The sequence below is a fragment of the Tetranychus urticae genome, chromosome 2, assembly GCF_039701765.1.
Source record: "Tetranychus urticae isolate SD_2017Ah chromosome 2, NJAU_TeUrti_SD_1.0, whole genome shotgun sequence".
NCBI classification, from domain to species: domain Eukaryota; kingdom Metazoa; phylum Arthropoda; class Arachnida; order Trombidiformes; family Tetranychidae; genus Tetranychus; species Tetranychus urticae.
The window spans coordinates 14,540,410-14,565,144 of NC_142959.1; the positions used below are offsets into that span (position 1 = coordinate 14,540,410).

The following is a 24,735-nucleotide window of genomic DNA, read 5'->3' on the forward strand; positions in this document are numbered from 1 at the left end:
ATAATAATCAATCTGAAACTGAGATTAGAAACATGGAAGAGATTAAAAGGTATCAGATAAAACAGAGTCAGGATAATAGTCATTTATGATAGTCATACAGGTATTTATTAAAGGGAGAAACTAGGCCATGTTTGCGATGTTTTTTTTTCAATCGTTTGATACTTTCTCAATTGTAACCAACAAATCTGGGGTGTAAATCTCAAGTTGAGGGAAAATGCAAGATAAATGAAACCAGATGATAACTAATAATGATTATATTATTTATTAAACGACACACATAAAAACTTATTTTCATGATATCTAGGTAACAATAATCTCATTGTGTGTTCAGAGTTCTCGAATATTGCTTCGTTTTCAGATTTTTCTCTTTCTTACTTGACGATTTTTCAAGCAAAAATATGGATGTGAATGAAACTTTGGGCTATTTTCAACAGCAAACTTTATCACCAACTGAACCAGCTTCTCTGGAGCAAAGGATGGAAGAGGTAGCATCTTTGTCAACATTTCCATCTATAAGTCCAAACGATGTGGAGAACATTTTAAATTCACTGAGCCCCATTGAAGACACGGTCGATAACCATATCGATAGTGCACCAGAATACACAGTCTATACCAATGATTATCACATGGATTTGGGACATGACTCTTTTGAGCGATTAAGAGAAACATCTCCGGAGTATAATAACCAAATCACCTCTAATGATGTCTCTCAAAATTATCAAAGTAACAACTTACAAAGTGATTCAGTTCGTGATGACTTTCAGCTATTTTCGCCATCGTCAATTAACAACAATGGACCAAAATCTTCATCTTCATTCTTTTCTGACATTTCCAATGCTTCTACTCCAATGGAGACAAATTTTACACGACATTTAACACAAAACAGTACACCGTCCCCAAGCACACCGTCTCCAAGGGCACCTTTCAATTGTTTAAAGAGAGCTGCACCGAGCTCGCAACTCCATTTGAATCCCACATATCATCAATCCAATAAATCAAATTCAAAAGATCGAGGCTTTAAGTCAATACTTTCACTATGTACGGAAACTTCAATTGTTAAAGAACCATGGAAACCAAAAGTGGCAAAGAAAATTTTGGCAGCTTATTATACACCAATAAACCTGAAATCAGAGTTCCTGGCAACCCAAATATCTCTTGATGAGTTCCAATCAATTGCAATGAAAGAAGCGGTTGTAGCTTTTCATGCTCTAGCCCTTCGTGAACCCGTCTGCTATAAACAGGGTGGCAATGATGATGCTGCATGTCCTGGAATGCTTGCGCTGGCATGTAAAGACGTACGATCGTACAAGAAATTGCTATTCGAGGACAAAATCACTCTTTTGTCAAATATATTTTTCGATATAATCGCTTTGGAAAGTGTCCTCACCTATGATTATTTAACCGATTGCTGGACTGTAAGTTGACTTTAGAAACACCATTCAGACCATCGCTTTTGTTTTAAATCTTTTCCAATTATATTCATTAACTTCATCATATTTTTTTCCAGTGTTCAAGTATCAAGATTAGTAGAAGAGACGTTTTCCGTATGGATCCTTCTTTGCACAACGGCATTGTTCGTATTATTGAGACTTTTCCAGATCGATGGCGGAGGGATTTAACTATTAGATCTCTTCTTTATTTGATTGTTATCTTCAATCCAGATTTGCCTGATCTCAAATTTAAAGAATACATAAGGTTAATACAAGCGTTATGTTTTAATCAATATTTAATAATCTAATATTAATTTTATTTTCTTTCACAGACTAGAGCAATATACCTACATTTATCTTTTACAACGATATTTGGAAATGAATTGTAAATCACCGTGTGTTGCCTCAGACTACCATTATCGATTGATGGCCAAAATTGCAGATATTCAAAACTTGCGACTGCAAATGCGATACTTTTTTGAGATGTGCCTCATAGATTACTCAACAATGGATTGTATAATAGAAACATTCAAAAAATGGCAAATTTAATGTCCTATTCCTAAAGTGTCCCATTTTCATAGTTACGAAGTAAACAGAATTATTATTCATCATATTTAAACAGCTTTAATTTGAACACTCACAAGTTGATAATTCTATTTTTGAATCCACTTTCAATTTTACCATAGTCTTGAAAACAATTGTTGAATTTCTAGAATCATCCAATGTCAATTAACTCAACTGGCCAGTAATTGCAATCGATGTAAGGCCAGGGATAAGGCTATCTTAATCTAAATATCAACAACAAAAGCTGATCGAAAAAAAGAAAGAGAAAAAATTGAATGAATAACAAGAAAGAATGCAATTGAAGAAAACAAATACGAAAATTACCTTTAAATTAACAATTGATAAAAATTGATCTAAGGACGATTGGTCAATGCTGGATTCGACCATGAATCAATCAATAGTTGATTGCAAAATAAATAAATTGGCAACATAAATAGTGTAACACTGGCGCGTAGGAGAAGGCTTGACGAAAACAAAAGGTAACGGACTTCCATCTCACAAGAGCTTTCAAATCTCTGTTCTGTTTCTTTGTGATAATCCAATGCTATTTTTAAATGGAATCAAAACAACTAGAAAAACAGGTTGAGTTAATTTTGAACAAAAATAAAGAGATAAAAATTAGCAATTGTACGAAAATTGATTTAATGTAATGATAATGTTAATATAAAAAGCTAAAACGGTAACCATAGGCACCATTGTAAGCCTCCATTTTTGAAAACATGTCTCGAGGGTTTGCACTTTTGTGGGCTAACATTTTGAATTTTTGTTAAAAAACGAATCATCACGATTTGCAGGCGAAATTATTACAAAAATTAATTAGTATATTATAAGAAAAGGTTGCAATTGAATATAATTAACATGATGATGGCTGCGATTAACAATAATCAACGTCAATTGACTAGATTTTTATTGACCATATTAAAGCCTTTACTAAGGCAAACAAGCGAAAGTGATTCAAGAAAAGCTAAAAAAGCATTAACAGTGATGATAATAACTTTGAAAATTAGCAAACAGGTTTTAATTTAGGTACAGTCTGATTACTGATGATTAACCTTTCCCTTCAAATCTCACCATTCAATTAATTTCAACATTCTTCTCCTTTATTTACCAAAGTTAGAGTCAACAATTAAGTGCGAATGAAGAGAAAGATTGATGAAGATGAGAGAGTACAGGGTGTTCTGTTTAATCCAATCCAAAAGAGGCGGAGAAACGTGTTGAATTATTCACCAAAGTCAGTGCGAAAATGTTGATTACTTGGTCAGTAAGATTAATCTTGATCTTTACCATCTTAATCGAAAGCTAAGTGAACAGCTAATGAACGTTAAACCATTGACGTTGGTAAATAATCAAATGCTTTTCTCCTCCTTTTTGAAGTAAATAAAATGGTATACCCTTTAAATTGAAGAGAAAAGATGAGAAAGTAAAAAATTAAGGTGAAAGTTAGAGAGGACATGAGGCGGGATCTAATTCTGATGAATCAGGGCCTTTTTATTTTTGTTGTTGTTGTTGTTGTTGATGATTGTACCTTTTATCGCCAATGGTATGAGAAATGAACCAAAATTTTTGTATATAAAGGTTCACGAAATGTCTGAGAGTCATCACATTCGTTTACCAACTTACAACGTTAACAACAAACAATCTCTTTTATCATTTTTTGAATTTATTCAACTCAAACTAAAAAACCAACCATGAAGACTATGTTCATTGCTTGTGCTTTCATCCTCATGCTGACCGTTGCATCAGTCTACAGCGAAGAAGATACTCTTCAAGCTGCTGAATCACGATGTAAGTATTCATTTGGCTCAAGCTTCCATGCCATTTATGAATTTGTCTAATACTAATTGTTAATTTATCAACAGCTTATGGAGGTTCACGCAGCTACGGCGGTGGACACGGAGGTTCCCGCGGCGGATATGGCGGTGGATACGGTGGTGGACACGGAGGTTCCCGAGGTGGATACGGAGGTGGACATGGTGGTTCCCGAGGCGGTTATGGTGGTGGACACGGAGGTTCCCGAGGAGGCTACGGAGGTGGCTCACGAGGAGGTTACGGTGGTGGATCACGAGGTGGATACCATGGATAAACTTTGATACTCAGATTCTGACATTGCTGTTATTCACTTCCACTTTACCGTTTCCTATGTTTATGTCTCCTCGATCCTGTATCCTGGGCTTTTAACTGCTTCCGTCCTTACCATCTGCGATTACATGATAAGAAAAACAAAATCATAAATAAGCGGATAAACCTGTTTACTTGATCAGAGTCATTTTTTCTTACCCTTCTATTCCAAACGAATTACTCGTCAGATGCTCATACCTTCAAAAAAAGTATATAGCTGTTATATATAAAAGAATGAAATTCTTTAACTGTTGATATATGCTTAAAAACATTTCAATACCAAAAAACCAAATAAACTGAAATCAAAATACAAATCAAACTTGTTACCTTTATTTCAGTAGCTTTCACAATTAATACGAATGGTTGAAATTTCCAGCTTTGGTTTCCAAATCTCATTCAAAACAGCACGAAACATCATTATTATTTAAATTAAAATTTTTAAACGACTGACAAGAATACTTAAATTAATTTTAATTTTTTGATAGCTAATTATTGCATCGATCGCTAATTTTAGGGGTTTTATAATAATTTTAAAGTTTAATGTTGTTGAATCTTAGGTTTAGATTTAAAAGTTTTTCAAAGAAATGAAATATTGTATTGAAAAAATATCAGCTTTATTTAATTTGATACATTTCTTGATACAAATCAAGCGATAAACTATTAATATTTAATTTATCATCAAATAAAGCTTCCACATTTGTTTACCTGTACTAATTTACCATTTTACAGCTTATTTTACACGTACTCTGTTTTGCTTATTTGATTTTAATACATTGTATGGTATTTTAATATATTATATTATTCAACTGATATTGTTAATTTAAAGTGTGCACATTGAACCTAATTGTTTACTAGCTTTTAATTATAGCTCACTAATCAAAAGGTCTTCGATACATCTCTTATGATTGAATGCTTTCTCCTTTACCTGGTATCAACTTGTATAAATCATTTTATCCGCAACGAGATGTCTCTGGTTGGTATAGGAAAAACCTTAACGATCCGAAACTACAGGGTCCGCCACAATACATGTCAGCCTGTATTTTTTGAATAACTTTTTTATTTTTTCGTCAATCAAGCTCATTCTCACAGAAAATAATCTTGAATAAAGGGGAAACAAAGATATGGACCGGTCAAATTTTTCGGGTATCGCAGGTCAAAATTGCGCCTGCGCGAAATGAAGGTACAATTTTCGGGCGTCGTACGGGTTTTTGTTCTATCTTTTTCGACTGTACAGATATTTTTAAGTTTTTTGCACTGTTTTACAAACTTTGTTAGTCACTTGCCAATGTTCTGAAATAATTTTGTCATTGCGTTCTGATAAAAGCAATTTATAGCCGATTGAATAGGACACTTCATCATGCGCGAATTCGAGCAAATTGAAAAATAAAGCATTGATGTGATGGAGCAGTATTATTTTGCTACTCAATAGGTGCCAGGGGCAAGAAAAGCCCTATGGAGTTATTCTGGACTGAAAAATGTGCATAGTATCTCAGAAATCTGTCTATGAAAGCCTCATTGAATAACATTGGGTGTGAAAATGACTTTTTTTTGCGCAGGCGCCATTTTGACCTGCGATACCCGAAAAATTTGACCGGTCCATATCTTTGTTTCCCCTTTATTCAAGATTATTTTCTGTGAGAATGAGCTTGATTGACAAAAAAATAAAAAAGTTATTCAAAAAATACAGGCTGACATGTTTTGTGGCGGACCCTGTAAATGAACAACTCAATGATTTACCTATCTAATCATCTTCTTAAAGAAAACCATTGTGATATTTATTACTCTTTGATTGTAATTCTACTTTATTTGATACCGTGATACTTTGTGAAACCTAATCTTAACCAGATAATTATGCATCTATTATCCAAAACTAGCCTTAAAGGTCGAAGTCTTACCGTGTTGATACAAGCATATGAACGCTTAAAATCACAATTACTATCTGATAATTTCTGCCAGTCATTTTATTGATGGTTGTCTTGATATGATAAGCTATTGGTATCGAATGAAGATATTGACTCATTGAGTTTACAGACGTAATGTCCAGTGTATGTCTATCTCACTACTCGATCATAATTTCTCCAGTTAATACGTAAAAATCAAAATCAACATCAAGCTTTTACAGACATAGCAGATTATTACAAGTCATAAAAATTGATCTTAATGTGTCCAGAAAACTAATCCAATATAATATGACTAAGCTAATATTCAGGTAAGACATCGTTATCCTGGCCTTTTTCAAATCTGATCTTAAGAATTTTCATTCTCATAAATGACTTATCTATTGACTGTATTTTAAAATTCATTTGATCTAGTACAATAGAAAAGGCTCTTTGACTTCAGACTTGTCAAAAATTTGTCATTTGTCATAAACATGTGAATTTTTGTATCATTTTACAATTTTAGGAAGTGCAGCTCAATAAGTGACCCAACTCAACTTTTAGTAAAAGTATGTTTGATCTTTTTCATTTTAATATCAAATGCTCGTGATGGTTTCTGTGATTGTGGCTGTTCCAAGTTATCTCGTACGTCAAATAGTCCTCTTGAAGAATCTTGCCGTGAAGACAGCTCAAATAACATGTGTGTAAAGCTAACTGATGAAGATAATGTCACAATGGTGGTACTTGAAGGTGGGATATTTTTAATGGGCACTAACAACCCAGAGTTTCCAGAAGACGGAGAAAGTCCTGAAAGACAAGTTGCAATTGATCCTTTTTGGTTGGATAAAACAGAAGTCAGTAATGAACAATTTCAAGCTTTCGTCGAAGCCACTGGTTATGTAACTGAAGCTGAGAAGTTTGGAAACTCATTTGTATTCGAGAAGCTTATTGATGAAGAAACTTTAAGTACAATAAACCAAGCAGTGGTGACCGCACCTTGGTGGCTACCAGTCAATGGTTCTAGTTGGAAGCACCCTGAAGGCCCTAAAAGCTCAATTAAGGCTCGAATGGATCATCCAGTAGTTCATGTTTCATGGAACGATGCGCTTGCCTATTGTAAATGGTTAGGTAAACGATTGCCGACCGAAGCAGAATGGGAATATGGTTGTCGTGGTGGACTGTCTCGGCGTCTATATCCATGGGGTAACAAATTGAATCCACACGGAAAGCATTATACAAACATTTGGCAAGGAGAGTTTCCGTTCAATGATACAGGTAATATTAAGATGCAAATATCAATAGATTTGAAGAGCCCAGTTTGTGTTTTGTATTGTGTGTGTTTGATTATCACAAAGCCAATTTAACAAACCAAACTTTCGTTTAAAAAACTCAGCAATCTTTCAATAACATTCATTTGTGGGCTTAACTTTTAGGTGAAGATGGTTTTAAAGGAACTGCTCCGGTTGATTCATTTCCTGCTAATAAATATGGTTTGAAAAATATGGTTGGTAATGTTTGGGAATGGACTAATGATTGGTGGTCAACTAAATTTAGTAATGAAAAAGCAGTTAATCCAACTGGACCATCAGAAGGCAAAGATAAGGTTCGCAAAGGCGGTTCTTTTATGTGCATTAAATCTGTTTGTTATAGGCATCGTTGTGCTGCTCGTCAATTCAACACTCCTGATTCCAGTTCGAGCAATGTTGGCTTTAGATGTGCTAAAAATTTTTCTTAATAACTATCCATTGTTTTTAAATATAGATCTCAAAAACTAAAAAATGGATGACATTTCTTGTACATAACTTATGTAACATAAGTTTTGCGTAGAGGCACGTTTTGCAAGTGCAAAATAAATACAATCTTCGACTCTTTGTGCATTAAATTCATATACAATCCAGTAGTTTTTATTGAACCAATAGATAGAGAATCGTGTCACCAAAATATTTTATTATCGTAACAATTTCTAAACATACGAAACGTTTAATGGACAATTTGTGAGACAAAAATTAAATTAATTTTTTCTCTTCTTTTTCTTCGGAGGTGGGGTGTGTTCGGGCTCTGATTCACTATCTCCTTGATCTTCGTCGTTTTCGTTCATAATTTCATCGTCATCATCATTATAGTTATCGTTATCATCATTATCATCATCATCATGGTTTTGCTCAACTTTTGATTCAGCTTCTTTCATTTTTCTCCATTCTATTAAATATTTAGATAAAGGCGTTCCTTTATCCTTAATTTCACTTTGCCATTGATTCTAGAATAGTAAATAAGTGGAAATTAGTAAACTTCTGAATGGAGATCCTAAATTAATTACTTACAATAGCGTTTTGATCTTTCAGCGAGAAATTAACATGTTGCCTTTTTTCTTCAACTAATTTTGAAGTCTCTTCGATTTTTTCAGCCAGCTTTTTCATCATTTTACCATGCGAAGCAACAGTACATTTCTTGACAAATTTTTTTATCTAGAATTTATTAAAGACAAAGAAGTAAGTTAGATTGATAGATTAAAACTTTTAGGCCCAACTTACTTTACGCAATGTGAAATATGATAGTTCAGGGAAAGCAATAGAATGAGATTGATGAGAAAGATATTCAAGCAATAACTCGTGAGATTTGTTGATGCACCCATCGACAAATAATTTCTCGTCCGTTAAATTTTGGGAAACTCTAGTTAAACAATCAAAATCGATTTTATTTTTCTTTTGAGTAACTTTAAACTTCTTCTCGTAATTGGTAGCATCAAGGACCTAAATAAAAAAGATAAACTATCATTTAGCAATGCTTGACAATATGAGCCGACATAATAGTAGCAAGAAATGAACTTACATCAGTAATTAAGGGTAGAACAGGTATAAAAGTGTTTGTCGTGGTTGATAGTCGGATCAAAGCTTTCACAATATGCAATCTCAAAGGAAAATAGCGAGCAACCGACAAATGCCTGAGGAAACAAGATTAAGTTATTGAGAAAATGTTTATTGATAATCCTAAACATAACTGGACAGATGAATATTACTTACTTTATAGTTCCCATGAAAACTTGGACTAATGGATGAATTAGTGGCTTTAAAACTTCACTAGGGTGTAAATTCGTAAGCAAACGTGACCAAAGAAGTAATGATTGAAGGTATTGCCAATTATATACAGTTTTGAATGCATCCTGCGATAAACAAAAACATTTAGTAAAATATAACTCAGAGATTGTTGACTAACAGTTTCAATAATTACCTGTTCGGTTGATGCAGAAGCATTTCGAAGAGCAATAGCACATTGTCGGATGAAGATGAAGGCATGTTGATAAGCAACCCCTTGATCAAGAGAATATAGCTCAACAAGAGACTGTTGCATAAAATTTATCATAGGCCATGTCTCTTTGGAAACTAGTTTGCAGTTTTTAATGTAAGCCAGGTAAAGTTTCTGAAGTGAAAATATTGGATTTGATCATTAGTTTACTAGAATATTGAATCGTTCACAACGGTCATCCATACCTTCATAATGAAACTAATCATTGTGGAATCATGTCGTCTAATTATTCTTAGAATTATCAAGAAAGCCAGAACCCGATTTTTCTCATCATCTTGACTCCAAATGACCATGACTCTCTGTAAGCAAAAAAGAAGTTAGATCCCTGATGATTAGTTCAGAATAGTTCTACTTACTTTGAGCAAGTTCTTAGAGAGATTTAAATATTGCGAAAAGAAAGGTATCAAATAGAGTGTATGACGGAGTAGTTTGGTCAACACAGAGTCTTGAGCAACTGTGTCCATCAACTTGAGCAAAGAGCTCAAATAAACTTTCATACATCCAACCATCTTTGCCCATTTTTTGCTTTTTGATGGATCTAATGGTTTAGCATCAGGACTTTCTTCATTTTTAGCAGTTGGTGAGGGTAATCTGAGAAATTTATGAATTGCTGGAAGAAGGTCAATCATACACATTTGAATAACATTTTGAAGTAATTCTGGGTTTATTGGTTCATCCTCATAATCATCACTACCAGCTTCAGCAAATTGTGCTACACATTGTTTAAACAGTTGAACAGCAGCAGCAATAGTTTTAAGGTCAGCTGATTCCTTGATCTAAATATTAAAATGTAGAATCAGATTAAAAATTAGAAAGATATAGTAATAAAAGATGAGATACTTAGATTCATTATAAACAAAGAGTAAGACCGGATTTTTCCACTTACCAAATTTTTATGGACAGTTTTATACTGTTTAATCATTAGCTTGGACATTTTGAGCAATTTATTTTCTTAAATAACTAATAAAAAGTTAAAATCACCAAACAATAAACAGCTAATAGCAAAACAATTCAACAGAATAAATAAAAACTTAACTACTGGTATTGAAGCTCATTTAACGTGTTGACAACACGGTGTTGTGGTGTGCTTGTCACGTGGTTAAATTGGTTTTGGCTCCAAATTTGATTTTCTGGTAAACATAAGTTTTTCTTGATGTTTTAAACCTAAAGTGATTAATGGTGATAAAAAGTAAGCTCTGATGTTTTTAATTTTAAAATTTATAAAAATTATGACTATACAATTTTGATCAGTCTATCAATTTCCATTCAAAAGCTCTTAGAAACCATGAAATTATTTTGTTTTTTATTTTACATTTGATTTCAATTCTATCAATTAAGCTTATATCAAGCTAACCACTAATCATCCAAAAATGGCCTTCTATTGATTTAGGTTTAACAACATCACATTGGAAAATAAGGTAACGGGTTGAAAAAAGCAGCCTGAAATGTTAGCAACTCATTAATCAATTTTAATTCAACGACTAAAAATAATCCTTCGAATGTTAGACATTATAATAATGTTAAAAATTATTATCTTATTATTGGAATATCCAAAATAGAAAATTATTTGACTTACAAATTATTTGTTAGATGACTATAAGTCTTGAAAAAATCACACAGAATGCCCTGTAAAACAGGAGAAAAATGGACTTTTTTTGCTTAAAGCATAACGTCAATAGCTTCTATTTTAATACAAAATCGAAATCAAAATAAAATCATCTGAAATTATCTTATCGAAACTTTATCCTTTTATTAATCTTTCAGGATCTTAATCTGTGCAATAAATCAAGCACTTGAAAACAAGTTCGTTTAAGCTATCAAACTGTGCTCAATTTGAAAGGTGCAAAAATTACAAAATAACATTTGGACTGAGATTCATTGTGATAAAATGTTCCTCGTCCTTGATTTTGAAATCGATGTAACTCAGAATTTACTCCTTATAAACAATTGTCATGGGCAGATGTCTCTGCAATTGCCTTATAAAAGTTGCCAGTTGATTAAAATAATACGTTAGTCAACATTGCAAATCAGTTCAAATTAACCTGTGATAGAAATTAATTTACGTATAAAATAAATATGCCATCTTACCGTTTTCTAGTGACAGCAATCGATGCGTAAGTATTTTCCAATCTAATCGATATGTTTTAAATATTAGTTGTTAACCAGCTCAACTTCAACTTGTTTTCATTAATTTCTTATACACAAGGTTTTAACCCATTCTTTAATTCTTTCTCAGGGCTGGACACATCAATTCAATTTTAGGATTTTCTGAAGGTTTAAAAGCTGCTGGACATGAAGTTTGTTTTGTTCACCGTGAAAAATATCGACATATGGCTGTTAAAAGAGGGTTTTCATTCATTCCGTTTGATGAAACACTATGGAAGGTAAAATTAGAGGAAATAACGCTCACTTGGCTTGATGTGCTCGCTGACAAATTTCGCAAAGATCCAGTGAAACGTTTCCTTACAAAGTCTCCAAATGAAGACGAAGGTTTCAAAAATCTCTCTGTCTATTACGATGTAATTAATCAAGCTTTGGACAGGATAATTTCTGATGAAAGTGTTAAATTTGATGCGATGATTATTGATTTCGTGTCTCCATCTCCACCTTTGTACAATAATCCAATCCTCTGGTTTCCACTTTGCTCACTGAACCCATTAGTATTATATCCATCAGGGCCTCCACCATTTTCTGGTTACTCTGTTAACAGTGACAAGTCCAATTGGGATGAATTCAGAAAGATCTATCGACAGGGCCATGCTACACTCATTGAAAATGTTAATAAAGACTTGGATGCTGCTGGGCTTAAAGAAGCTAGATTTAATCCAGCAAAATATGTTGACAATCCGCAAACTATTGGTTTCTATCATTATCCAGCTGCCTTAGACTACACCGAATGTGGGCCAATAGAACCCAATTGGCATCGAGTTGAATCATTCATCCGTCAACCTGATTCTGATACTGATTTTGTTGTCCCAGAAAATTTGAGAGACAAGCCTGGAAAACTTATCTACTTCTCTTTAGGGTCACTGGGTTCAGCTGATACTGTCATGATGCAAAAGTTTATTAATATTTTAGCTAAATCACCTCATAAATTTATCATCTCTAAAGGTGCTCGAGGTGATCAACTCAAATTGGCTGACAACATGTGGGGAGAAAATTTCGTGAATCAACTTAAGGTAATTCAAAGTGTTGATCTGGTTATAACACACGGAGGAAACAATACTTTTATGGAAACACTTTACTATGGAAAGCCAATGATTGTATTTCCCTATTTTTACGATCAATTTGACAATGCACAACGTGTTGTTGATAAGAAAATCGGTTTTCGTGTCAATCCATATGATCTTGATGAAGATTATTTCCTCGATTGCATTGAGAAAGTATTTGCTGACAAGGAAATTAAAAATCGAGTTGAAGCCATTTCACAAAGCATGAGGAATTCAAATAGTTTAGCTGAAGCTATAAAAATGATTGAAAAACAGATTGAACTGAAAAAAGCATCTGTACGTTAAAAGTTGTATCTGTTTAAAATTGATGTTCATGAATAAACTATTAAAAGTTTCAAGAGCTAATATATTTTCATTCTTATAATTTTGCACAAGGACTGAGGCTAATTGCATGTAATATTTTCTTTGTGGCAAGATAACATTTGAAGTCGGTCTAATCGTGTCATCTACAAAGACAATTTCCAGAAAGATTGCCAATGAAAAAAATCAAATAAAAATTAGCAGTTGGACTAAAAAACCAAAACAACCAAAATACATTGTATAGACTGAAAGAGTGTGTATTAAAATTGTAGAGACATGAAAATTAAGCCCATTTGTGTTATTTTAAAGTCTTTCTAATCGTTAATTTTTGAGAAAATCGAGGTCAAAGTTGAAACTTCGATTTTTGTACAGTTTTATGACCAGATTTATTTATCAAAATCATTTTTCTTATGTAACTTTTGATGGTCAACCATAAAATACACTTATTTAGTGAAACAAAGTTTTTGTTTTCTGTTCAAAAGATCACTTCGATTTTCAGTTAAACTGAACGCATTCTGTGACCATAAGAGTTAGAAAGCTGAAACTTATTATTATTAGTATTTGCCCATAAAAATTGTTGCTCCATATCAATGACGGAAAACTTTTTCAATTTATCAACAGTTTCCTTAATTTTGGCATCAGCCTTAAAATTTTGAGCCACAATATTTCGAGAATGGCATCACCTACAATCATCATTCTTACTTCAAACGTTAGATTGTATTACGAACTATAAAATATCGAAATGTTAAAACATTCAAGATCTTACAAAAAAAGTTATATCATTGTATTACTTATGTTGTCAGTTTTGAGACCTGATTTATAAAGTTAAATGGCTACTCAAACACAAATCTTATTATTAATAGTTATGCAGTTATATACTGTTTTAGCTTTCTAATGTTTCGTGAAAGAATGATGATCGCATGTGAGGCATTCTCGAAATACTGAGGCTAAAAGTTTTAAGGCTGATGGCCAAAATCAAGAGAAATATTGATAACCTGAAAAAAGTATTCAATCCATAATGTGCAGCAACAATTTTTATGGAAAAATAATAAGTTTCAGCTCTCCAACTCTTACGGTCACAGAATGCGCTCGATCCAACTGAAAATCGAACTGATCTGTTTTACAGAAAAGAAAAGTTATATTTCTCAAAATAAGTACATTTAATAATGGATCATCAGAAGATAAATCAGGGGAATGATTTTCATCAGGTGCAATCTGTTTTCATAATTGTACAAAAAGCTTTGCAACTTCGAACCCGATTTTCTCGAGAGCTTTCGATCAGAGAAATCTTTCAATCGCACAAATGGACTCAGTTTTATGTCCCTACAAACTAACAGAATCAAAATTTGAAAGAAATCAGTTTCACCAGTATTTGCTCATTTGTGACAATTTTTGTCAATTTGTGTATAATTGTGACAATTGTGTTTATTGTGTCTTTTTAGTAACACAGGAGACAAACTGAACTTTTTTTGCTAAAAGCTCATCATCAAGAGCTTCTACAAAACAAAAATAAAGTCATCTAAGATTATCTTATCTGAACTTTATCCTTTTATTAATCTTTCAGAGTCTTTATCAGTTGCAATGAAAGCATTTAATGAAAACAAGTTCGTTTAAGCTACCTAACTGTTTCAATTTCAAGGGAACAAAAATTACATTCTGAGGCAAATTCATTGTGATAAAATGTTCTTCGTCCTTGATTTTGAAAGCGATGTTACTCAGTTTTTATCCCGATTAAAAGTTATCATTAGTGAATGTCTCTGCGATTGCCTTATAAAAGTTGCCGGTTGAATAAAATAATACGTTAGTCAACATTGCGAATCAGTTCAAATTAACTTGTGATAGAAATAAATTTACGCATAAAAAATATGCCATCTTACCGTTTTCTAGTGACAGCAATCGATGCGTAAGTATCAATCAATTGTTATGTTAGACAAACAACTAAATTTTTCAATCTAATCGATAGCTTCTTAATATAAAAATTGTTGCCCAGTTCAACTTGTTTCCATTAATTTCTCATGCATAAGGTTTTAATTCATTTCTTTGTTTCTTTCTCAGAGCTGGACACATCAATTCAATTTTAGGATTTTCTGAAGGTTTAAAAGCTGCTGGACATGAAGTTTGCTGCGTCCACCGTGAGAAATATCGACATATGTTTGTTGAAAAAGGATTTTCATTCATTTCGTTTGATGAAACACTATGGAATGTAAATTTAGATGAAATAAAGCTAAGTTGGCTTGATGTGCTCGCAGACAAATTTCGCAAAGATCCAGTGAAACGTTTCCTTACAAAGTCTCCAAATGAAGATGAAGCTTTCAAAAATCGATCTGTTCATTACGATTTAATCAATCAGGCCTTGGATAGAATCATTTCTGATGAAAGTGTTAAATTTGATGCAATAATCGTCGATTTCGTTTCACCATCTCCGCCTTTGTACAAGAATCCAATCCTCTGGTTCCCAATTTGCTCGCTGAATCCATTGGTATTATATCCATCAGGACCTCCACCATTTTCTGGTTACTCTGTCAACAGTGATAAGTCCACTTGGGATGAATTCAGAAAGATCTATCGTGAAGCTCATGCTAAGTTTATTGAAGCCGTTAATACAGATTTGGATGCTGCTGGTCTTAAAGAAGCCAGATTTGATCCATTAAGATACGTTGAACATCCTCAAACCATTGGTTTCTATCATTATCCAGCCGGCTTAGACTACACTGAATGTGGACCAATTGAATCCAATTGGCATCGAGTTGAATCATTCATCCGTCAACCTGATTCTAATATGGATTTTGTTATGCCAGAACAGTTGAGAGATAAGCCTGGAAAACTTATCTACTTCTCTTTGGGATCACTGGGATCAGCTGATTTAATGATGCTGCAAAAGTTTATTGATATTTTAGCTAAATCACCTCATAAATTTATCATCTCCAAAGGACCTCGAGGTGATCAACTCAAATTGGCTGACAATATGTGGGGAGAAAATTTTGTAAATCAACTTGAGGTGATTCAAAGTGTTGATCTGGTTATAACACACGGAGGAAACAATACTTTCATGGAGACACTTTACTATGGAAAACCAATGATTGTATTTCCCTATTTTTACGATCAATTTGACAATGCACAACGAGTTGTTGATAAGAAAATCGGTTTTCGTGTCAATCCATATGATCTTGATGAAGATTATTTTCTCGATTGCATTGAGAAAGTATTTGCTGACAAGGAAATAAAAAATCGAGTTGAAGCCATTTCACAAAGCATGAGGAATTCAAATACTTTAGCTGAAGCTATAAAAATGATTGAAAAACAGATTGAGCGAAAAAAACATCTGTACGTTAAAACTGTTTCTGTTTAAAATTGATTGCACTAACAAATAACCTGTGCGGACTTATTTCTAGACAAATTTTGTTGATCAAATTTAACAACTAATTTATGGCAAATATAAATTATTTTATATATGAATCGAAAGCTTGAAGTCCAAATTTTCAACTGAAGTTATCAAATCCACTCTAAGTGACAAGATAAATTTTTTGTGCCATGTTTTTCTTAGGCTTGTAAAATTGAGATTTTCAAATTTTTTCCCTATCATTTACTAATAATTCGCTTATAATTTTTGATTGTAGCGCTTTTTTAACGCGAAAAAGCATCAACATATACTTTAAACTTCAGGTAATCTTGAGAAGTTTCAATAAAAAAAAAATTACGAATACGATCGATGCTACAGGACTTTGAAGATGTGCGCTTGCAAGCCCTTTCCAAAAAGAAGGTTTTCAGCTGAGTTGAACGCATCAAATCAATAAAAAAATCTCGTAAACTAGAGAAGCTATTCAAATAAAATTTGATATAGATAGAGATATGCACTCTCCGATTCTATCTGTGAAATTTCAAGCATATTGGACTTATAATTAGTTTAAAAAACGGTTTATTATTTGTCTAGGAATACTTCCGCACAGGTTAATTTTACATTGTAAGTTTTTCTCAATATGGCAATCTTCTCTGATTTTAATTAAATAAAATGCTGAACTACTAAATTTGAATTGAAAAAAGTATAGTTTAATATTCATAAAATGTGATTACACTGAATTGGATTTGCATATGCAAAAATTGATTTTATTGCACTCATTTACATACTCAAGAGTCTGGCTATTTTTTATCCAGTTGATGGCAAATTATATTTACATGATTCATTTAAAAAAAATTGTATAAAGAAAGTAGAGAATTGATTAGTAACCTGATTGTAGTAGATGGCGAGTAAAATTATATACAGTGACTGCATTCGCAAAATAAATCAACTAACTGCTTCCAGTTTGCGATATTTTTTCCTAAAATTAGATACAGGATCTTTAAATAAAACTGGATCAAACCTCATTTGACTTTTGATCAAAGGAACATAGTTGAAACTTATATTGTAGAGAAATGTAAAACATTCCTGTGAGTTTAAAGGATTTAAATTGTAAAGAGAACTGCTGCTGTTAGAGGTTCTTTTTCGTTGTGTCACTTTTATTGGTCCTTCACGAGTTAAATGTGAGATCAGGAAATTGAAAATTAAATCCAAACAAAGCTCATCGTCCCAATTGTTGAAATTTTGGGCAAAAAATTTGTTGTTGGATATGTAGTTGGTGTAAAGATTATTATAATATCTGTAAAATATAAATATAAAATATAAGATTAGCGAAACATCAATAAGGATTAGACAAAATAGCAATTCATACCGATGATAGAAAGCTGCGTCCAATAGAATAATAGAATAATAATTTGTCCATTTGGAAGTATAATACCATCGATAACGATCCTCATCATAATAGTGATCTCTCGCAGTGAAACCAATGATGCGATGAGGAAATGATAGCCATACAAGGTATGCAAAGTCCAGCTAAATCATAATTAAACAAATTAGACTTGGAAATAATAAAATTAGTTAATGTTACCAACCTCTTCAACAGTTATGGTAGTATCAGGCTGTAAACTTAAAACAGCATAAGTATTTATATCCTTATATGGAAAGAGTTTGGCATTTATTGACTGAAAATAAAAAGAAGTCCATTTTATAATAAACTGAAATCATTAAATGTTTTTCTAATAACTTACTTTGCTTTCAGGTATGACCACAGAGACTAGAAAAGAGTCATAGAATGGATTTTTCATCAAAATAGACGGAGGATCACCGGGTAAGGCCCAAATTATGATTATCTAAATATCGAAAAAGAATCCAAAGTGTATCAATGATTAAATACTGTACAAGAAATAATGTTATAATTACCTTTACAAGATATTGAGATTTTGACAATGATTTGATCAGTCTATGTATTGTGCTTGGCATGATTGGTTTGTTTATGTAAAGAACAGTGGTGAAACCATTAATTGGTCCCTGAACACGAGGAAGTGATATTGAATTTGATGGCACAGATGATGATGATAAAGGAAATGATCGTGATGGCGAGTAAGAATCACTGAGTTTTCCATAGCCTGGATAATCTTTCAGATCAAAACTATATTCAGCATCATACCAAATGGCACCAGTGAAGCTAGTGAAACTAGGGTTGACCAGATTCCATAAGAATGTTGTAAAACTCAAATGAGTTTGAATTCTTTCATTGAGTATATCTATTGTTGTATATACAATTCTTTCTACACTTGAAAAATAGGTTTCATAAACAGCCAAACTTTTTGCTGCCATTTGCTGTATCTTCTTCCATTCATAAGATCTTATGATTTCTGGCAGCTGTAAAAGACTTCGCTCATCTCCTTCAACTACAATTTCTGACCAATCGATGACATCTTCAAAAGGTTTAACCCAATTGTTTGACAATAAAACCGGAATACAGCCGTTTGCCAAAGCTTCCAAAAATCTGAATGAACCAAGCCTTCTACCTCTTGGAACAAGACAGAATGTTGAATTGGCCATTAATATGCTGTAGTTAAATTTTTCGTATTCCAAATTGTCTTTTGCACATCTTTCATCTTTCAAATCTTTCCATTTTTTACCGTGTTTACAAGTAGTATAGATGAGTATATCTCGATCATTATGTAAATGATGAAGAGTGTTTCGGGTTTCACTTCCTATTCCATGAGTGTATCTTTTGCCTTTGAAAACCAATAGATTCTTTCGATCACTGCTATCTAATCGAGTTGTATCTATCGTTTCAATAACCACATTATCAACTAACTGATACTCAGGCCCATCTTCAGGTTCCATTAATGTTTTACCGCGAGTAGAATGGTTTTTTGAAAAGAGAGGAATTGATATATCAAAACCGGGTCTGTAATTTTGATAGCTGAAACTTGCTTTGGCAAGTATTGAGTATCCCAGATTGAATCCATAGAGATCAAGTTCTCGATAATCAGGCCAAGTTCCGGAGTAAAGATTGAAAACTATATGATTCTTTCCGTAGTCTAATGGCAGTGAAGCGGGCAAATTTTTCTGACAATCACGACTCAAAGGATCTCTATCAAGGTAATCATAACGAGTAATAAATAAGCAAGCTTTGCTCTCATCAGGTTCATAATAAATAGATGATTCAATAATTTGTATAATTTTTTGGTAAGTTGATGATATGGAACTAGATGATATTTTAGATGAATCTGGATAGATATGTATTTTCAGTCGTTCACCAGGCTTACAGCGATTAAAATTGAAGCAATTAGACATACGACAGTCCGCTAAAAATTCATGTTTTCTAGTTTTCTTGAGGGCTGCGTTTTTATGCATGAGATTTTGGTCATCAGCTTTATTTTCCATGGGAGGATCTGTGGCCTCTTTGGTCCATATTTCTGAATCATCAAGATAGCTGGGTAGAATCCTTTTGACTTTAATTCCTTTGGGTGTAGGTGAATCAGGAACTGAACGCGATGCCAGACACCAATAAAATAAAAAACAAGTCAAAACATTCAAAAATAAGGCACATGTAAATTTGATGAGGGCATATTTTTCCGAGCTTCGTGAGATAGCCATTGTCGACCAAGAAATACCTATCACTGTAATTTAAATCAAAAGTAAAGATTAAATTTGTTTACCAATTTAAATAGATCTTGTAATAATTTAGACTCACCTCATATAGCATATTTTCGTTAATCCCACATTTGGGCTCGCATTTAGTCAAATTTTCATTTATAAAAATAATTTTGAGAATTAAAAGTGGTTCCTATCAACATCATAAACTAGATTACCAGCCATGAGAATCTTCAAAAGATTCAGATTATTTCATTTAATTTACCACTTGTTAAATCATCGAAAAAAAATTAACTTTGTGTATAAAAATGTAAACAAATAAACTACGCAGACTCTAGGGTCTGTCTCAAAATTTAGTTCCAATTAGCTATCGGTAAAAATATCAATTGAATAATATTATAAATTATCAACCATTGATATAATCTAAATCAGTATCGCTTAATTTAAACTTGCTTTGATGAAGTGCTAATAAGGTTCCATTGGCAATATAAACTAGAAAGCGAGTCATCCATACTCATTGTAGTGTGATTAAACTTAAATATTTTTGTTTTTCTCTACTTACTTTGAAGACAGTTTCATGAGGTATATTTGAGGTCAAAACAGCCCAAGATTGTAAATACATTAATATACATAATCTAATTGTATTAATTCCAGGCAAACCAGGTGAGAAAAACATGCCTAGCCTGAAGATGACGAGAAAATGGTGCATTTAACATTAGATTGGATAAAATCAGACTTGAATAACATATTTGCAGAATGGTTAAAACAAAAACTATTTTTTCATCGATAGACTTACCAAATATTAGCTTGATTATTAACAAGTGAGGGTGAGAGTATATTTTCTGCGATTTGAAAGTCAGAATAGCCAGGAAACTGTGTCTCCCAATCCCAAAAAATACAGCTACAGTCGTTGCAATATCTAAATAATAGAGAAATACATTTAATTGTAGTTGAGATTTACAAGACAATTACTGTGCGATTGTAAAAAAACGTTTCTCTTAAAATTTTTACCTAACAAACAAGGCTCTTCCATAATCGGCAACAATGGTGATAACAATTCCCAGTAATGTATCAGCAACCAAAATTTTAGCCAACTCTTGACCAAACATTGTTTCCCAACATAAATCTCGAAGAGATGTTCGTTCAGTTTCTGATAATTGCAGTATCTCATCTGCTGTATAAGTAAATATGGTGGTTGTCTCGGGTAAGCATTGGGTTGTTGTTTCAAAATAAGGTCGAACTGTTGTTGTTCCTGAAGCTGATCCTGATTGTTTTACAGTCGATGAAACTGTCACCTTCGTTGTTGGTAGTCTAGTTACTCCTTTGGTTGAAGGACGACTAGTAACTGGTCGAGTACTCTTATTGGTACGACTTGAAGGTGTTGATGTTGGCAAGCTATCTGTGACAAATGAGCCATTAATCCACTGAGATGGTCTAGATGAAGAGTAACCTTTCATAGTAGATTGTTTCACACTAAATGCACTTGGGGTCGTTACACTTAGACCATCATCAGACCCATTCGATGGCGCAGTTGACTCAGTCTCTTCTAATGTTATCGTTATTGTACCATTTTCAGAGTCAGGATCTAAAGTACTACCTCCACCAGGATCTCCATTAGATGAATTGCCAAGTGTAGTAGATGTTGTTTTTACTATTAATAAAAAGACAATATTAACTCAATTATACACAGTTTGAAACAAATGAGCAAAAAAGGGTAAAAGTCAATTTCCTTTAAATTTAGACTCTCTCGGTTTGTAGGGACATAAAAACTGAGTTCATTTGTGCGATTCTAAAGTTTCTCTGAGTGTTAGTTTTTGAGAAAATTGAGGTCAAATTTGAAACTTCGATCGCTTTTTGTACAGCTACGGAAGCAGAATTTTCCACGAAACTCATTTTAATGGTGTAACATTCAATGATAAACCAGAAAATGTACATATTTTAAGAAATATAACTTTTCTTTTTCTGTAAAACATATAAGTTCGATTCAGAGTTAAACCGATCTCTTTCTATGACCGTAAAAGATAGTGAGCTGAAACTAATTATTTGTCCATAAAAATTGTGCGTTCATACCATGGATTAAATACTTTTATCAATTTCTGGATAGTTCTCTTGATATTGGCCATTGGTCTTAAAACTTTGAGGTTCAATATTTCGAGAGTGGAATCACTAAAAATCATCATTCAGACACCAATTTGTTCTTTACTAACTAATAATACTATTTGATTAAATAACTTAGTATTAACGCATTTGGGTTTCGATTTTAGGGTTGTAAATGCACGAGCAAAGACACATTCAACAAAATAAACTCATATTAACCCATATCTTGGTAAATAAACCATTTTTCTGGTTAAACTTGCAAATGAAATGCAAAAAGTATGCCAAAGACTCGAACATTAGAGTTAAGAGTTGAGAATTGGTGGGTTTGCAGAGACATAAATTGACTGAGTCCATTGGTACTATTAAATGATTCATCCGATGGACAGTTTTTGATAAAATTGAGGTCAAAGTTTAAACTTCCAAAGCATTTTGTTCAACTATGGAAGCAGATTTTCCCACAAAACTTATTCTACTGACGTAACTTTTGATGGCCAAACAGACAATAGTCTTATTTTTGTAAATATCATTTTCGGTTGCTGTAAAACAGATCAACTTCGATTTTTAGTTAAACCGATCTCTTTCTGTGACCATTATAGATAGAGAGCTCTAAATTGTTATGAGCGCGTAAATATTGTTGGTACACATCAATGACTCCATACTTTTTCCAATTTACTAACAGTTCTCTTAATTTTGGCCATTGACCTGAAAACTTTGAGCCTCGATATATCGAGAATGGTAGCAACTAGAACCATCATTATTTGACCAAACATTAGATTTTAATATGGGCTATAATATTGCGAAATATAAAACTATTCAAGATCCTACAAAAGAAAGTTATATCATTGTTTTACTTATGTTGTCAGATTTGAGACTTGATTTATGAAGCTAACCTATGCGCAGAAATTCTTGGACAACTTGATCAAGACAATTTATTTGTTGAACTAATACAGATAGAGACACAAATTTGTGTGCAATGAATAGAGAAAGTTTAGAGCTCCAATATGATATAATTTATGCTATGGTTTGATAATTAATTCGGCTTCATTTCATGGTTTTCCATCGGTCTCTAAATTATGGAGGGTCAAACTTTTTACTCATAATTTTAATCTTATTTTTAATCCTATTAATTAATTAGTAGATATTTCGAGCTACAAAGCCACCAGCATAAAATTCAGGTTAAATTTTAATCAAAAACACTTCAATATATCTGATTGTCATAATCGTAAGGGGATTAGAGGACTTTGAAATTAACTACTCATTTACGATCAAAATTATTCAGCAAAATACAGCGACGCGCGAGTTTTCAAAATGTTGCATAAACTCTGAAATACTGTTTGCAAAATTCCCAAATTTTTACTGGATATCAATTATGATTAGATGTAAGATTCCTGAAAATTACAACCCTTTATCTCTGCCGGTTCCCGAAAAATTTGACTTATTATCTGTCCAAGAATTTCTGCGCATAGGTTAAACACAAATCTTGTGCGCTAGAAAAATCTTCATTATTGAATGAATTAGCTTCAATTTTATTCGGTATTCAGCCATATACTGTTATAGCTCATAATGAAATCTAATGTTTGGTCAAATAATGATGGTTCTAGTTGCTACCATTCTCGATATATCGAGGCTCAAAGTTTTCAGGTCAATGGCCAAAATTAAGAGAACTGTTAGTAAATTGGAAAAAGTATGGAGTCATTGATGTGTACCAACAATATTTACGCGCTCATAACAATTTAGAGCTCTCTATCTATAATGGTCACAGAAAGAGATCGGTTTAACTAAAAATCGAAGTTGATCTGTTTTACAGCAACCGAAAATGATATTTACAAAAATAAGACTATTGTCTGTTTGGCCATCAAAAGTTACGTCAGTAGAATAAGTTTTGTGGGAAAATCTGCTTCCATAGTTGAACAAAATGCTTTGGAAGTTTAAACTTTGACCTCAATTTTATCAAAAACTGTCCATCGGATGAATCATTTAATAGTACCAATGGACTCAGTCAATTTATGTCTCTGCAAACCCACCAATTCTCAACTCTTAACTCTAATGTTCGAGTCTTTGGCATACTTTTTGCATTTCATTTGCAAGTTTAACCAGAAAAATGGTTTATTTACCAAGATATGGGTTAATATGAGTTTATTTTGTTGAATGTGTCTTTGCTCGTGCATTTACAACCCTAAAATCGAAACCCAAATGTGCTAATACTAAGTTATTTAATCTAATAGTATTATTAGTTAGTAAAGATCAAATTGGTGTCTGAATGATGATTTTTAGTGATTCCACTCTCGAAATATTGAACCTCAAAGTTTTAAGACCAATGGCCAATATCAAGAGAACTATCCAGAAATTGATAAAAGTATTTAATCCATGGTATGAACGCACAATTTTTATGGACAAATAATTAGTTTCAGCTCACTATCTTTTACGGTCATAGAAAGAGATCGGTTTAACTCTGAATCGAACTTATATGTTTTACAGAAAAAGAAAAGTTATATTTCTTAAAATATGTACATTTTCTGGTTTATCATTGAATGTTACACCATTAAAATGAGTTTCGTGGAAAATTCTGCTTCCGTAGCTTTACAAAAAGCGATCGAAGTTTCAAATTTGACCTCAATTTTCTCAAAAACTAACACTCAGAGAAACTTTATAATCGCACAGATGGACACAGTTTTTATGTCCCTACAAACCGAGAGAGTCTAAATTTAAAGGAAATTAAATTTTACTCCTTTGCGTTCATTTCTTCCAAACTGTGTATAATTGAGTTAATTTTGTCTTTACAGTAACAACTGATGTTGGTTGAGAAGTAGACCTGGAATATACAAAATGTAATAAATGTTGAATGATAACTGATGACCGAATGTTGAGATTTC

General features: G+C 32.8%; 8 protein-coding genes and 2 long non-coding RNA genes across 10 annotated transcripts; 5 read left to right on the forward strand and 5 right to left on the reverse strand.

Annotated features, from left to right (window-relative positions):
* Positions 1-328: 328 nt before the first annotated feature.
* On the forward strand, positions 329-2,043 carry LOC107364157 (uncharacterized). Its single transcript, XM_025161043.2, has 3 exons — positions 329-1,415; positions 1,508-1,695; positions 1,763-2,043. Exons 1-3 carry the CDS (start codon positions 399-401, stop codon positions 1,977-1,979), a joined length of 1,422 nt encoding a protein of 473 aa, XP_025016811.2. The 5' UTR covers positions 329-398; the 3' UTR covers positions 1,980-2,043.
* Positions 398-2,643, reverse strand: LOC112538961 (uncharacterized). Its single transcript, XR_016198678.1, has 3 exons — positions 2,319-2,643; positions 2,072-2,238; positions 398-1,989 (listed from the first exon to the last, which is right to left on the reverse strand). It is a non-coding gene; the product is annotated as an uncharacterized LOC112538961 (long non-coding RNA).
* A 225-nt stretch (positions 2,644-2,868) lies between these two features.
* LOC149093957 (uncharacterized) lies at positions 2,869-4,191 on the reverse strand. The gene is made up of 2 exons (XR_016198679.1): positions 3,520-4,191; positions 2,869-3,386 (listed from the first exon to the last, which is right to left on the reverse strand). It is a non-coding gene; the product is annotated as an uncharacterized LOC149093957 (long non-coding RNA).
* On the forward strand, positions 3,603-4,426 carry LOC107364167 (uncharacterized). The gene is made up of 2 exons (XM_015931493.2): positions 3,603-3,779; positions 3,854-4,426. The coding sequence occupies exons 1-2, from the start codon at positions 3,683-3,685 to the stop codon at positions 4,075-4,077; spliced, it is 321 nt and encodes a 106-aa protein (XP_015786979.1). The 5' UTR covers positions 3,603-3,682; the 3' UTR covers positions 4,078-4,426.
* A 1,399-nt stretch (positions 4,427-5,825) lies between these two features.
* On the forward strand, positions 5,826-7,871 carry LOC107364195 (formylglycine-generating enzyme). Its single transcript, XM_015931521.2, has 3 exons — positions 5,826-6,321; positions 6,516-7,264; positions 7,423-7,871. Exons 1-3 carry the CDS (start codon positions 6,302-6,304, stop codon positions 7,722-7,724), a joined length of 1,071 nt encoding a protein of 356 aa, XP_015787007.2. The 5' UTR covers positions 5,826-6,301; the 3' UTR covers positions 7,725-7,871.
* Positions 7,859-10,345, reverse strand: Noc2 (Nucleolar complex protein 2). Its single transcript, XM_015931511.3, has 9 exons — positions 10,179-10,345; positions 9,649-10,068; positions 9,478-9,591; positions 9,218-9,406; positions 9,010-9,149; positions 8,819-8,930; positions 8,521-8,739; positions 8,311-8,454; positions 7,859-8,246 (listed from the first exon to the last, which is right to left on the reverse strand). The coding sequence occupies exons 1-9, from the start codon at positions 10,224-10,226 to the stop codon at positions 8,001-8,003; spliced, it is 1,632 nt and encodes a 543-aa protein (XP_015786997.2). The 5' UTR covers positions 10,227-10,345; the 3' UTR covers positions 7,859-8,000.
* A 1,023-nt stretch (positions 10,346-11,368) lies between these two features.
* LOC107367264 (uncharacterized UDP-glucosyltransferase YdhE-like) lies at positions 11,369-12,807 on the forward strand. Its single transcript, NM_001323151.1, is given in 2 exon segments — positions 11,369-11,406; positions 11,529-12,807. Coding segments are annotated over 2 exon segments (1,317 nt in total).
* A 1,880-nt stretch (positions 12,808-14,687) lies between these two features.
* On the forward strand, positions 14,688-16,171 carry LOC107367255 (uncharacterized UDP-glucosyltransferase YjiC-like). The gene is given in 2 exon segments (NM_001323150.1): positions 14,688-14,725; positions 14,878-16,171. Coding segments are annotated over 2 exon segments (1,332 nt in total).
* Positions 16,172-16,847: 676 nt separating this feature from the next.
* ttv (exostosin glycosyltransferase 1 ttv) lies at positions 16,848-20,088 on the reverse strand. The gene is made up of 6 exons (XM_015934934.3): positions 19,866-20,088; positions 18,077-19,791; positions 17,905-18,006; positions 17,749-17,838; positions 17,529-17,689; positions 16,848-17,456 (listed from the first exon to the last, which is right to left on the reverse strand). The coding sequence occupies exons 2-6, from the start codon at positions 19,766-19,768 to the stop codon at positions 17,105-17,107; spliced, it is 2,397 nt and encodes a 798-aa protein (XP_015790420.2). The 5' UTR covers positions 19,769-19,791; positions 19,866-20,088; the 3' UTR covers positions 16,848-17,104.
* Positions 20,089-20,264: 176 nt separating this feature from the next.
* Positions 20,265-22,960, reverse strand: LOC107371583 (uncharacterized). Its single transcript, XM_089267401.1, has 4 exons — positions 22,957-22,960; positions 20,777-21,416; positions 20,562-20,684; positions 20,265-20,448 (listed from the first exon to the last, which is right to left on the reverse strand). Exons 1-4 carry the CDS (start codon positions 22,958-22,960, stop codon positions 20,280-20,282), a joined length of 936 nt encoding a protein of 311 aa, XP_089123527.1. The 3' UTR covers positions 20,265-20,279.
* Between the last annotated feature and the right edge of the window lie 1,775 nt (positions 22,961-24,735).